Source organism: Bison bison, unplaced genomic scaffold, assembly GCF_000754665.1.
Source record: "Bison bison bison isolate TAMUID 2011002044 unplaced genomic scaffold, Bison_UMD1.0 scf7180017864485, whole genome shotgun sequence".
Lineage (NCBI taxonomy): Eukaryota > Metazoa > Chordata > Mammalia > Artiodactyla > Bovidae > Bison > Bison bison.
The window spans coordinates 4588595-4603341 of record NW_011495045.1 but is presented as its reverse complement, the minus strand read 5'-3'; the positions used below and the strand labels follow the sequence as shown (position 1 = coordinate 4603341).

Below are 14747 nucleotides of genomic sequence, written 5' to 3'. Positions count from 1 at the left end.
CTTCCTAGCAAATTATTCTACTTGTCATTAGGTCATAACTTTTCTTCATCTCTTGTAGTTATTTTCCCTTTAGAATCTATTTTTTTCTGAAGCTAATGAAGAGGAGAGTGAAAACGTTGGCTTAAAGCTCAACATTCAGCAATCTAAGATCATGGCATCTGGTCCCATCACTTCATGAGAAATAGATGGAGAAACAGTGGAAATAGTGTCAGACTTTATTTTTTTTGGCTCCAAAATCACTGCAGATGGTGATTGCAGCCATGAAATTAAAAGACACTTACTCCTTGAAAGGAAAGTTATGACCAACCTAGATACCATATTAAAAGGCAGAGATAGTACTTTGCCAACAAAGGTCTGTCTAGTCAAGGTTTTTCCTGTGGTCATGTATGGATGTGAGAATTGGACTGTGAAGAAAGCTGAGCACCGAAGAATTGATGCTTTTGAACTGTGGTGTTGGAGAAGACTCTTGAGAGTCCCTTACTCTGCAAGGAGATCCAACCAGTCCATCCTAAAGGAGACCAGTCCTGGGTGTTCATTGGAAGGACTGATGTTGAAGCTGAAACTCCAGTACTTTGGCTACCTCATGTGAAGCGTTGACTCATTGGAAAAGACCCTGATTCTGGGAGGGATTGAGGGCAGGAGGAGAAGGGGACAACAGAGGATGAGATGGCTGGATTGCATCACTGACTCGATGCACATGAGTGTGGGTGAACTCCAGGAGCTGGTGATAGACAAGGAGGCCTGGCGTGCTGCAATTCATGGGGTTGCAAAGAGTCGGACACCACTGAACGACTGAACTAAGCTGAACTGATAGTCAGGTTCTTCCTTTGACTCTTTGGTGTAACTCACTCTCTTGTGCTTTCTACCTATGTCCTTGTATTTTATTTATTTATTTTTTTGTCCTTGTATTTTAAACATGTTTCTTATTAACATAATGTAGCTGATTTTTTAATTCCAAATTAGCATTCTTTGCTTTTTCAACAAAGATTTATTTCATTTACATTGACTGTGATTACCGAGATACATGAATTCACCTCTTTCATGTTATTTTTGCTTATATCCAATCCAGCTTTGTTTATTTTTACTCCCTTCCAATTTCATTTGGATTGATGAGCTTTTTTTAATTAATTGTTTTGTTCTATAGATTTTGAATTTACACATTTTATTTCCTTAAAAATTACCCTTAACTAACATTCTTTACCTTTCTGCCAGAAAAATACAAAGAACTTAAAAATTATAATTCCAGTAACTCTCCTCCGTCTTATTATTTTCATATCACCAAATTAGGTACTGTCATATTTATGATTTTATACAGTCAATATCTGTCTAGACATTTTTGTGTTTTGACTGATGCTACTGCTTAATATTCTTCCTCGTATTTCACTTTTGTTTTCTGGTTGAAATTTCTTCTTCACATTTTAGGAGTTCCTCTAGTGAAAATCTCTCTCAGTGACAAACTCTATTTTTTTGTTTGAGTGAAAATGTCTGCCCTTGTTTTTCATAGTTTAGCAAAGTGTTACTTGCTGTCAGCATATAGAAGATAACATCTCTTCGCCTTTATTACAATGGGTTTACAGGTACTGAATTTGATCCCCATGTTCACTATTTTACTACAATTCACAACAAGGATTTAAAAAATCAATATACAATTTCTTACACTGTAATGAAATTCAAATTAATGTTTGTTATAAAAGTCAATTAAAATATGGTTTGTAATTCTCAACTTCAAAAAAGGTTTTCAATTGACTACTCAAATTTGAGAGACTGTTTATGAACACGTTTCAAGAATTTAGTCATGAGATACAGATTTATACACCTTTAAGTGGAATATAGATCTTTCTTTCTACATCAAACACAACTTCTTCCTTGAAGCTCCCAACTTTGGGAAAATAGAAGCAGTACAGCGGAAAACCACAGTCCCGGTACGTTGAATGTAGGCTCGGAACTACTTAATATGAAGCAACTTTATTAATACACAATGTGCATGGATAAACGGGTAATATTTTGGGCAAATTTTCAACAAGTGCTGAAGGTCAGCAGAAAATTAATTATTTAAGTAAAGATAAGTTTAAAATTTAAACAATTTTGTAGATTCTTAATATACTTTCCATTTTTCATGTATATTTACTTTTTTCATTATGGCTGAGGGGGAGAGTTTACCTTAACTTTCTCTATTTGCAAATGCTCTTTTTGTTAACTGACTGTAATTGCTAAATAACAAATACAACAGTCAAATCTGTATTTGGTTTTTTAATCCAAGTGGCTTCTTCTTAAAGGGAAATAGACACGTCTCCAGCAGCTTACGGAGTAAAGCCTGTTTTAGAGGGTAAAGTTAATTCTCTTCCTTTTGCTATTCTTCCTTCTGTTCTGTCTTTCCTTCTTTGTTTCTCTATTGTTTTTGAGAGAGTAGATGCTATTCACCTTTTAAAATCACAAAACAAAAAGACCTCTGTGCATACAGAGCTGGTTAGCTTACCATTCTACTCCATTTAATTTAATAAAACAATTTATTACCTGCTAAAAAATGAAGTATAAAGCTGATGCCAAGGAAGAATATATCAATAGGATGCTGAGGTAAAATCAAAAACTAAGTAAAAACGGAGGCAATTTTACAAAATATGTCAATCGTATAGCAAGTGAGTTGTAGGGTAATTGAGAAAGGAAAGTCCTACTCTCTCATTCCCCATATTTAATCCATCACTAAGATACCAGTGGAAACCTCATAAGCTCATAGTTTGTTTCTTTCTTCTCTCTTTCAGTCCATGATCATTCTTTTGTTCAAGATCATCTTTGTTATTTACTCACACGAACCCAAGTTTTCTGCCTTCTTACCTGCTCTGCATGTTGCCATCAGAATGACCTAAGACACACATGACCAAGTCACACTCCTGCTTAAAATCTTTGGTTATATTATTTATTTTTCACTCCTACATTGTCTGTCCTATAGTGATTGCTGAACAGTTCCTTTTTTTTTTTAATGAGACAAAGAAGTGAAAGGAAATGAGAAATAATGAAAAGACCAGTGTATTAATTTATTAAATAAATATATGAACTCCCCCAATGTACCTAAAACTGTGGTCAGTGAACAAAACATAGGGTCCATGTCTATAGGGAATTGTCTCATTCATTCAATCTAAACAGCTAAACAGCTAGATCACCAGGAATTGTCTGTGTAACAGGTACTGTACTAAGCATTTGCTGAAGTGATCTCATTTGGTGTTCACAATCACCCACTTCAGTGAGCAAGGCACTCCTATTATGACCATTTATTCAGCAAACAATCGGGACAGGACAAGGGTAAGGCATAAGTAATTAGAACCTAGACAGACTCCAGAGTAGTTCCTTAATTCAAATCTATATCATGTGTTAGAACAGACCAAAGATTCCTAAACGGATTTTCAGTTGTGCCCAACTCTTTGTGACCTCATGGACTGTAGCCCCACCAGGCTCTTCTGTCCATGGGATTCTCCAGGCAAGAATACTGGAGTGGGTTGCCATGCCCTCCTCCAGGGGATCGTCCTGGGACTGAACCCTCATCTCTTATGTCTCCTGCATTGGCAGGCAGGTGCTTTACCACTAGCACCACCTGGAAGCCCTCCTGAACTGATTGGGGAACAGTATGAACCTGAGGGATCTCTGGGTATTTAGCTGCATAGAACTGACTTCCAGAGTCAGGTGTGGCCAGGATTAGCACTGGATTTTCAGAAGCTTCCAGAATTCCTGGTGTATAGAAACAAGAGGAGTCTTTTCTGTTCCCTTCAGCTGTATCCCTAAAGCATGTGGGCCAAGTTCGTTTGTAGTCCAGGATTTTCAGCTCAGGAATTATCTGTTTTCTATATTTTTAACATTCTTTTAGCTTACTATTGCATTCGCTATTAGTTTGTCCCCTTCACAAAAATAATTTCACAGTCTTTAATCTTCTTGGGCTTCCCCGGGTGACAGAATGCAGGAGACGCAGGAGACGTGGTTTGGATCCCTGGGTTGAGACGATCCTGTGGAGAAGGAAATGGCAACCTGCTCTAGTATTCTTGCCCAAAAAATTCACTGGAGAGAGGAGCCTGGAGGACCACAATCCATGGGGCTGCAAAGAGTTGGACATGACTGAGTGACTGAACACCCAATCTTCTTAGTATTTTTTAATGTTTTGAAGTCATTACCCTCAATACTTTTCATTTACTATTCAGTTAAATTTACTACTTTTAACTGAACTTTTAAGGATATTTTTGCTTTCCACTTTTCCATTTTTTGTTTGCTTTATTTTCACTCTTTTCAACCATGTCCCCAACTTAATTTTATTCATTTATTCAATAATAAAGGTAATTAAGTGTGGCTAAATTTAATGCCATTGTAAGACTGTAAATATCAACGCTTACATAAACAAGGAAAAGGGCCCTGTGGAACATGAGCCCTAGAATGTGCTTCGGGTGATGGTGACCCAGTTCAGAAGGCAGAGGTCAGTATGGGCCAAGCTGGGCAAGCTTTGTGTGTGAGATGTTAGACGGTGCATGTCAGGGAACCAGCTCTTGCCCTGCTCTTTTACCAACTGCACTAGCGACTTTTGGTCAACCCCTTTCCTATTCTTCTCAGCAGTAGCAGGAAGGGGCTGAAGTAAATCATTTCCAAATGGGGCCTTGCAGCTTTAGTATTGTGTGTGCCCTCTGATTTGGATGGTACTGGGTTAGCAGAATAATGCAGAACATTTTGATGGGGCCATGTTAAAATAGCATATCAAATTATCAAAATACTGCTTTTTATTGCTTAGTAATGTTCTCATAAGAAATCCCCAATGTATTCTCTGCTGCTGCTCCTGCTGCTGCATCGCTTCAGTCGTGTCTGACTCTGTGCGACCCCATAGACAGCAGCCCACCAGGCTCCCCCATCCCTGGGATTTTCCAGGCAAGAACACTGGAGTGGGTTGCCATTTCCTTCTCCAATGCATGAAAGTGAAAAGTGCAAGTGAAGTCACTCAGTCGTCTCTGACTCTTTGCAACCCTGTGGACTGCAGCCCACCAGGCTCCCCCCGTCCATGGGATTTTCCAGGCAAGAGTACTGGAGTGGGGTGCCATTGCCTTCTCTGAATGTATTCTCTACCCTATGCCTAAGTGAAGTGCTGTTCCTCAGCCTATGAGCTCTATCCAAATGTCCTTGGCATCAAAATGAAAGTGTCAGACTTTATTTTTTTGGGCTCAAGAATCACTACAAATGGTGACTGCAGCCATGAAATTAAAAGATGCTTACACCTTGGAAGGAAAGCTATGACCAACCTAGATAGCATATTCGAAAGCAGAGACATTACTTTGCCAACAAAGGTCCACCTAGTCAAGGCTATGGTTTTTCCAGTGGTCATGTATGGATGTGAGAGTTGGACTATAAAGAAAGCTGAGCACCGAAGAATTGATGCTTTTGAACTGTGGTGTTGGAGAAGACTCTTAAAGGTCCCTTGGACTGCAAGGAGATCCAACCAGTCCATCCTAAAGGAGACCAGTCCTGGGTGTTCATTGAAAGGACTGATGCTGAAGCTGAAAATCCAATACTTTGGCCACCTCATGCAAAGAGTTGAAAAAGACTCATTGGAAAAGACCCTGATGCTGGGAGGGACTGGGGACAGGAGGAGAAGGGGATGGCATGATGACAGAGGATGAGATGGCTGGATGGCATCACCGATTCGATGGGCATGGGTTTGCATGGACTCTGGGAGTTGGTGATGGACAGGGAGGCCTGGCATGCTGCGATTCATGGGATCCCAAAGAGTTGGACATGACTGAGCAACTGAACTGAACTGAGCTGAAAATAGTATGAGCCCTTTGAAAATGCAAAGCTTTAAAATTTTTTTTAATTTTTAAAAGCTATTTTGTTGGAGTACAGCTGATTTACAATTTTGTGCTAGTTTTAGGTATACAGAAAAGTGATCAGTTATACACATACATATACCCACTCTTTTTTAGGTTCTTTTCCCATGTAGGCCATTACAGAGCACTGAGTAGAGTTCCACGCACTATACAGTTGGTCCTTATTGGTTATCTATTTTACATGTAATAGTGTGTGCATGTCAATCCCAATCTCCCAGTTTATCCCTCTCCAAGTTACCTCTTGGAGAAGGAAATGACAACCCACTCCATTATTCTTGCCTGGGAAATCCCATGGACAGGGGAGCCTGGTGGGTTGTAGTTCATGGGGTCACAAAGAGATGGACATGACTTAGCGACTAAACAACAGCACTTACCCTTGGTAATCATAAGTTTGTTTTCTGCACCTGAAACTCTCTTCCTATTTTGTGGGTAAGTTCATCTGAACCCTTCTTTATAGATTCCACATATAATTGGTATGGTATTTGTCTTCCTCTGTATGACTTACTTCACTAAGTGGAAATATGACAATGCCTAGGTTTGTCCATGTTCTGCAATTATTGTGTCCTTTTTTATAGATGAGTAATAGTCCATTGTTGGAGAAGGACATGGCAACCCACTCCACTATTCTTGCCTGGAGCATCCCATGGACAGAGGAACCTAGTAGGCTACAGTCCATGGGTGAGACAGGGTGAGACAAAACTGAAGCAACTTAGCACACATGCACACGATATTCCATTGTATATATGTACCGTATCTTCCTTATCCACTCCTCTGTTGATGGGCACTTAGGTTGCTTCTATGCCTTGGCTATTGTGAACAGTGCTACAATGAACACTGAGAGGCATATATCTTTTCATATTATGATTTTCTCTGGATATAAGCCAAGAATGGGATTGCTAGGTTGCATGGCAGCTCTCTTTTTAGTTTTTTGAGGAACCTCTTTACTATCCTCTATAGCAGCTGCACCAATTTACATTTCCACCAACAATCTACAAGGGTTGCCTTTTCTCCACACCCTCTCCAGAATATATTGTTTGTAGCTTTTTGATGAATGGACTATGTGAATTCCTCTGTTCTTAATTTTGTTTAGGCAGCAGATCCTGATGCTGGAATAATTTACAATATTGTTCATTTCAGGTGTACAGCAAATTATTCAGTAATCTTTGAATTATACAGTAAATCCTTATTGTTTATCTATTTAATGTGTAATAGTTTGTATCTGTTAATCTGGAGAAGGCAATGGCACCCCACTCCAGTACTCTTGCCTAGAAAATCCCATGGACAGAGGAGCCTGGTAGGCTGCAGTCCATGGGGTCACTGAGTCGGACACGACTGAGCGACTTCACTTTCACTTTTCACTTTCACGCATTGGAGAAGGAAATGGCAACCCACTCCAGTGTTCTTGCCTGGAGAATCCCAGGGACAGGGGAGCCTGGTGGGCTGCCCTCTATGGGGTCGCACAGAGTCGGACATGACTGAAGTGACTTAGCAGCAGAATCTGTTAATCTCATTCTCCTAATTTATCCCTTCCCACCCTCCATTTCCCCTTTGGTAACCATAAGTTCACTTTCTATGTCTGTGTGTTTCTATTTTAGATATAGTCTCAATTTTTATTATTTTTCAGATTCAACACATAAGTAATACATACAGTATTTGTTTTTCTATGTCTGACTTCACTTAGTGTAATATTTTCTATGTCCATTGCTGCAAATGACAATATCTCATTTTTTATGTCTGAGTTATATTCCACTCTATATATGTACCACATCTTCTTATACCAATCACCTGTTGACGGGCTTTTCAGTTGTTTCCGTGTCTTGGCTTTTGTAGAAAAAACTGCTGCTATGAACATTTGGGTGCATATATCTTTTCAAATTAGTTTTTGTCTTTTTCAGATATATGTACAGGAGTGGGATTTTGGATTATATGGTAGCTCTATTTTTAATTTTTTAAGGAATACCCATACTGTTCTCCATAGTGACTACACCAATTTACATTTCTACAACAGTGTGGGAAAGTTCTCTTTTCTCCTCACCATCTCCAGCAAGGATGCCAAGGCTTTTAGTTCTATAGAACTGGGTTTGGATTCCATACTCATTTGTTTACTTATCACTTAGCTGTGTGGCCTTAAGAATGAGACTTTCTAGCTTTAGTTTCCTCATTTGTAAAAGTAAGTTACAGTGTTGATGCTGAAGAGGATAAGTTTAAAATACAATGTGCAAACAATCAATGAATGTTTCACCATGTACAGAAAAGAAGTAAAACTTTAGGTGGTTTAATACCCTCAAAGGAACTTCCTTAAATAAAATCATCTGTGTTTCACTAAAAAGTTTTAAAATTATAATTTATAGACTAAGAAATTCTTGGGTTTCAGAAATTTCAATGGCCTCATGGACTGGGAAGGGATAAAGGAATCAAGTGGGAAGTAAAAGCAGAAATGAGACATTCAGATATTATGAACACACAATGAACAACTCATCAGATGTATAAAGAGTAGAGAATGTTTATGAAAAATAAGCCCCCATGTCTCACTCACCCCTATCCCAGGATCAGAGCCCTTGTCTTTGAGTCAGAGCTGAATGTCAGCATTTAGAATTATTATTGCTCACCAAGGACACACACCACTATGATACAGCAACATTTTTCTTGAGCTCTGTGGCATCTTGACCTTGTCTGGCTTAGCGAAATCTCAGCAAGACTCATTTGTGATTTTAAGTAGTGACTAAATGAGCTAAGAGGGCCAAAGATGAAGCACGTACAGCTCCAGCAGGAAGTTTGGAACACTCAATGAACTTGAGAAATAAGATAATCTTGTAAAATTGGGTTGTCTGGTGGCTGAATTCCTGGGACAAAGTAAACAAAGAGAATACTGGGATATATGTGGGGGAGGGTGGGTTAAAACTGATGGATGATGATGATGATAGTGATGATAATTTCCTGAGAATCACAGGGAGACATGCATTCAGGTTCTAGGGAAAAAGTCCATATTCTTGCTCTGAATTTTGATATAGTCTTATACCCCCAAGAGAAAGCTTTACCTGGACAATTATCTCATTTTGAAATTTTATTCTTTTGAAAATATCAGTGGGCCCCCATGATAGAACATGTTTTGTTTGTTTTTCTTTATTAACTTGGGATGGGACCTGGTGGTTTTGCTTTCAGTAATATAAATTTAATGGAAGAAAGATGTTTAATCAATTGCACGAAAGAGTCACTAGTGGCAAGAAGACCATTTCACAAACCATTGCATCTCTTAAAGTTAATGATTTGTTCCCACAAGAAGGAATAAACAATAGAGTTAGAAGAGGTTGATTTTAAGTTTAATTGCTGAGGTGGAAAAAGACACATTGGGTGACAGAGCATATGTTAGAATGTTGGAATGAGAAAGAGGGAATTATTGGTGAAGACACCAAGGCCTTAGTTTTGAAGGGAGAGTAAATGGAAGCATCAGGAATTGATATGGATAATAGCCTCAATCCTTTTTTTGCGTGAGTTTTCGTTACCTATTTTTGCTTATACAGCAGAAGGTAAATAAACACCTACTTTTTAATGTAGGCCATGATATTTTGCTTGAAGAAGGCAAGATGGAGTCTGGCTCCAACCTCCTCAAAGGTGTAGGATGTCACACATGACAGAGACTATTTCCAAAATTCATGATCACCTCTTCTTTCCGGGCACACAGCTGGACTACAGGTCCTGGTTTCCTTTACGTAGGTTGTGACCCTGGGGTTGAGTTCTAGCCACTGGAATGTGAGTAGATGTGACATGCACTGATTTCAAGATTTACCTGTAAACTTCATTAAGCACTCCTTCACGAGGCAAACCTCCATGAGGTTTCCTCCTCTGGCTGGTTGGAATGGAGACAACCTCCTAGGAATTAATCAAAGCTATTAATCGCAGCTACAAGATGAAGGTGACAGAGCCTGCATTAGTCTGGGTCCCTGAGTGACTATGCAGAGGAGGCTGTTTGACTGCTCAGTATTGTTATATGAATAAAAAACAAGCATAAGTTGGAGTCTATTGTTACTATCCTAAATATTACACAAAGTTTTCCCATTGATTTATTAGTTCAATAAGTATGTACTGAATATTAATTAAGCCTATGTCATTATATTAGGTGCTGAGGACGTAGTACAGAGCAGAATATATAACCATCTTGCTTTCACAAAGCCTATAGTTTAGGAGATATGGATGAATTTTATATGCTTGTATTCAGTGTATCTTGATATACTATTTTATTCCATCACAATACGTTTTCATTTTTAATAATCTCCATTCATACCATGTTGACTTTTAAAAACATAATAAGTGTTACTACCAGTTTGAGATAACTTTCATAATATCCAAAAAGGAAATCAATCTTGAACGTTCATTGGAAGGACTGATGTTGAAGCTGAAGTTCCAATACTTCGGCCACCTGATGAGAAGAGCCGGCTCATTAGAAAAGACTCTGATTCTGGGAAAGGCTGAAGGCAGGAGAAGAAGGGGATGACAGAGGACGTGATGGTTGGGTGGCATCACCAATTCAATGGACATGAGTTTGCACAAGCTCCGGGAGGTGGTGAAAGACAGGCAAGCCCGGCATGCTGCAGTCCAGGGGGGTCACAAAGAGTCGGACATGACTGAGTGACTGAACAACAACAGCAGGGTGTAGATGGCTAATGCCTGAACTCTTTCCAAGTTTCCAGTCACCTCAGAAATTTCATATTTATTAGTGTAATTGCAAAGTTTATAATTATCTGCATAATATAATATTTATTAATGTCACTGGCTTAATGCTGGAACTTACTATCCCATTAATAGAAAAAGAATTATTTTGATATTAATAATAGTGAAAATTGAGATGTTAAAAGTTAACATAACATTACATTAACATAAAATTAGGTTCATTGTTATGAACTTCTGCTTATGAGAAGTTTTTAAATTAAGTATGTCTATATGTTAGTAGGGGCTTCCCAGATGGCCGTAGTGGGAAAGGATCCTCCTGCAATTCAGGAAATGCAAGAGATGCAGGTTTGATTCCTGGGTTGGGAAGATCTCCTGGAGATGAAACTAGCAACCTACTGTGAAAGATTGCATAGCTCTTAAGTTTTGAGCCTGGGTCTGTTTTGGATCTAGCCAATATTCTTGCCTGAGAAATCCCATGGACGGAGGAGCCTAGTGGGCTGCAGTCCATGAGGTCACAAAGAATCAGACACAACTTAGTGATTGAGCACGCATACACATATGTTAGTGGATGAATGCATACCAACAGAACAGATTTGTAGGAGGTAGATGTGGGTTGAGAAACAAAATCTGGTAAATAAACCTGTCTATTTTGGACAAGTCACATTTGAGTTTCCTAAAAGACATTCAGGAGGATCTGTATCTAGTATCCAGCTGAGTTCTTGAGTTTGGGGTCTATTTATAAGACCTTTTAATATTAGTGAGGAGCAGATTAAAGACCCAAAGAAAGGGAATTGCTGAACTGAAATGACCCTAGGAGGGGAGAATTAAGAAATCGTCCATTAAAGGAGCAATTAACTGGGGGTTGGTGGGGAGAGACCTATTCTTTGAGACAGAAGGAAACCGGGAAGTACTGTGCTATCACTAGTAAGTCTGAAAATAGATTCAGTAAAACCAAGAGCTTACCTGCTGTGAGGCCAGAAAACTATAGAACCTCAGAGTTAGGACTGTAGTCAGACAGACCCAGGCTCAACATTTACCAACAGCTATGCAGCTTTTTGCAGGTCTCATTTTTGACATTCACAAAGTGGAGCCAATAATAATATGTATCATATGCAGTTGTGGAATGTTAAATACCACAATGCAAAGTTCTTGATATATGGTGTGTTCAATATTCACTATTAATAGTACAATGTTAGTAAATGTCTAGTAGATGTCAGCAACCAAACCTTTGGTGTTCCACCAGTCCATTCTGTTTGAATTTCACCAGAAACACTAAATTGGTAGCTTCTTGAGTAGCGTCATAAGAAGACAGGGGGATGAAGGAATTGAAGACCTCAGTTAGAATATTGTTGAAGTTAACCACCCTGAGGAGAGTGGCAATTCCTTGTGGGAGCAGATGGATTGGGAAATGAGGGAGGGATCTTAGTGGGGATAAAACATTGATTAAGTGGAGGGAGTAAGGGAGAGAGGGAGAAGGCTCAATGACTGTGGATGGAGAGAATGATGGCCAAATGTACCAAGAAACAGATATGCCCAAGGAACCTCAGAAAGCCTGATGTGACTGCTCCATTACACAGGGATCTGGAATGGGGTTGGGCTAGCTGGCTGGGTTATACTTTTTAGATAACTTGACCATACATGGAGGGTTCCCAGGGGAGCATGAGCTTAGGGGAAGCAGCTGAGTGGGACAGGGTAGCCTTGAGAGGGAAAGAAGAGATGAGACAGTGAACAGCCACACATGTCTCAACATAATTCCCTCCTTGTGACCTCCACAAACTTGCAATAAATCTATCATCAATAAAGCATGACTAGCAGGCTTGATTTCTTGTAAAGACCAAAGGATGGGCCAAACCTAAATGCCTTAAATCATAGATGCTCTACTTGGGTGCACTTTAGGATATTCCAGAGAGCTTTTAAGAAAATGCTTATGCATGGATCCTATCATAGAGCAATGAAGTCAGAATCTCTGGAGATAAACATGTTTCAGTGTCTCTGAAAAGTTCCACAGGGATCTTAATTTTTAGTCAGGGTTACAAACAGTTATTGTAAGTAATGCAGGAAAGAGACTGAGGGAACTAAGATGAAATAAGGTAGAAACTCTCAGGGACTATGCAGAGGGAGGAAGATTCAGTCATGAAGGGATGTTGGAATTCCCACCAAATTCACATACATTTCTAAAGGCAAGAAAAACCTGTCATCTGAGCTATGCAAATTAAAAATTTTAAAGGAAGACTATACTGCTATCTAAGAAGGTTACTGAGAGGGAGTAGAGATCACTGTTACAGAGGGCCCAGGAAATGTGAGGCTACTAATGGAGATATCAGAGGCCAAGTGAAAGTTTCCTACCAGGGAGAAAAGTCCCATGAGTTTCTTGGTTCCCCCTTACTGTTTTTTCAACATCAGGGGAATTCAAAGCTGAATGAGTATTTCTATTGTGGCATAAAAAATCACCACTAGTTTAACAGCTCAACATCTTATCATTTTACAATTTCTGTGGCTTAGGAATCTGGACACAATTTAACTAGGCCTTCTACTCAGGGTCTCACAAGGTGTCAGCTGAGGCTGCCATCTTATCTTCTGAGCTAACTGGGTAGAGCAGAATCCAGTTCCTGATTAGGTCAGGCCTACCAGGGGCGGCGGCTGGGAGGAGCAACCCACGCCCAAGGCCAGGGGCGGCGATGAGAGGAGTCGTGGCTGTGCGGGCGCAGGAGGGCCTAGAGGAGCTATCCCACGTTGAAGGTCAGGAAGGGCGGTGGTGAGGAGATACGCCTCGTGCAAGGTAAGGAGCAATGGCTGCACTTCGCTGGAGCAGCCGTGAAGAGATACCCAACGCCCAAGGTAAGAGAAACCCAAGTAAGACGGTAGGTGTTGCAAGAGGGCATCAGAGGGCAAAAACACTGAAACCATACTCACAGAAAACTAGTCAATCTAATCACACTAGGACCACAACCTTGTCTAACTCAATGAAACTAAGCCATGCCCATGGGGCAACCCAAGACAGGTGGGTCATGGTGGAGAGATTTGACAGAATGTGGTCCACTGGAGAAGGGAATGGCAAACCACTTCAATATTCTTGCCTTGAGAACCCCATGAACAGTATGAAAAGGCAAAATGATAGGATACTGAAAGAGAAACTCCCCAGGTCAGTAGGTGCCCAATATGCTACTGGAGATCAGTGGAGAAATAACTCCAGAAAGAATGAAGGGATGGAGCCAAAGCATAAACAATACCCAGCTGTGGATGTAACTGGTGATAGAAGTAAGGTCTGATGCTGTAAAGAGCAATATTGCATAGGAACCTGGAATGTCAGATCCATGAATCAAGGCAAATTGGAAGTAGTCAAACAAGAGATGGCAAGATGAATGTTGAGATTCTAGGAATCAGCGAACTCAAATGGACTGGAATGGGTGAATTTAACTCAGATGACCATTATATCTACCACTGTGGGCAGGAATCCCTCAGAAGAAATGGAGTAGCCATCATGGTCAACAAAAGAGTCTGAAATGCAGTACCTGGATGCAATCTCAAAAACGACAGAATGATCTCTGTTCGTTTCCAAGGCAAACCATTCAATATCACAGTAATCCAAGTCTATGCCCCAACCAGTAACGCTGAAGAAGCTGAAGTTGAATGGTTCTATGAAGACCTACAAGACCTTTTAGAACTAACACCCCCAAAAGATGTTCTTTTCATTATAGGGATCTGGAATGCAAAAGTAGGAAGTCAAGAAACACCTGGAGTAACAGGCAAATTTGGCCTTGGAATATGGAATGAAGCAGGGCAAAGACTAATAGAGTTTTGCCAAGAAAATGCACTGGTCATAACAATCACCCTCTTCCAACAACACAAGAGAAGACTCTATACATGGACATCACCAGATGGTCAACACCGAAATCAGGTTGATTATATTCTTTGCAGCCACAGATGGAGAAACTCTATACAGTCAGCAAAAACAAGACCAGGAGCTGACTGTGGCTCAGATCATGAACTCCTTATTGCCAAATTCAGACTTAAATTGAAGAAAGTAGAGAAAACCACTAGACCATTCAGGTATGACCTAAATCAAATCCCTTATGATTATACAGTGGAAGTGAGAAATAGATTTAAGGGCCTAGATCTGATAGATAGAGTGCCTGATGAACTATGGAATGAGGTTTGTGACATTGTACAGGAGACAGGGATCAAGACCATTCCCATAGAAAAGAAATGCAAAAAAGCAAAATGGCTGTC

At 39.9% G+C, this 14747-nt stretch overlaps 1 protein-coding gene across 1 annotated transcript in view; it reads left to right on the top strand.

Moving 5' to 3' along the window:
- The first annotated feature begins 1565 nt into the window (after positions 1-1565).
- LOC105005075 overlaps positions 1566-14747 on the top strand; it is a 193618-nt gene continuing 180436 nt past the window's right edge. The window contains exons 1-2 of the mRNA XM_010862927.1: positions 1566-1577; positions 1824-1922. Of these exons, the coding sequence (XP_010861229.1) occupies positions 1566-1577; positions 1824-1922 (111 nt within the window). The remainder of the gene's footprint in view (positions 1578-1823; positions 1923-14747) is intronic.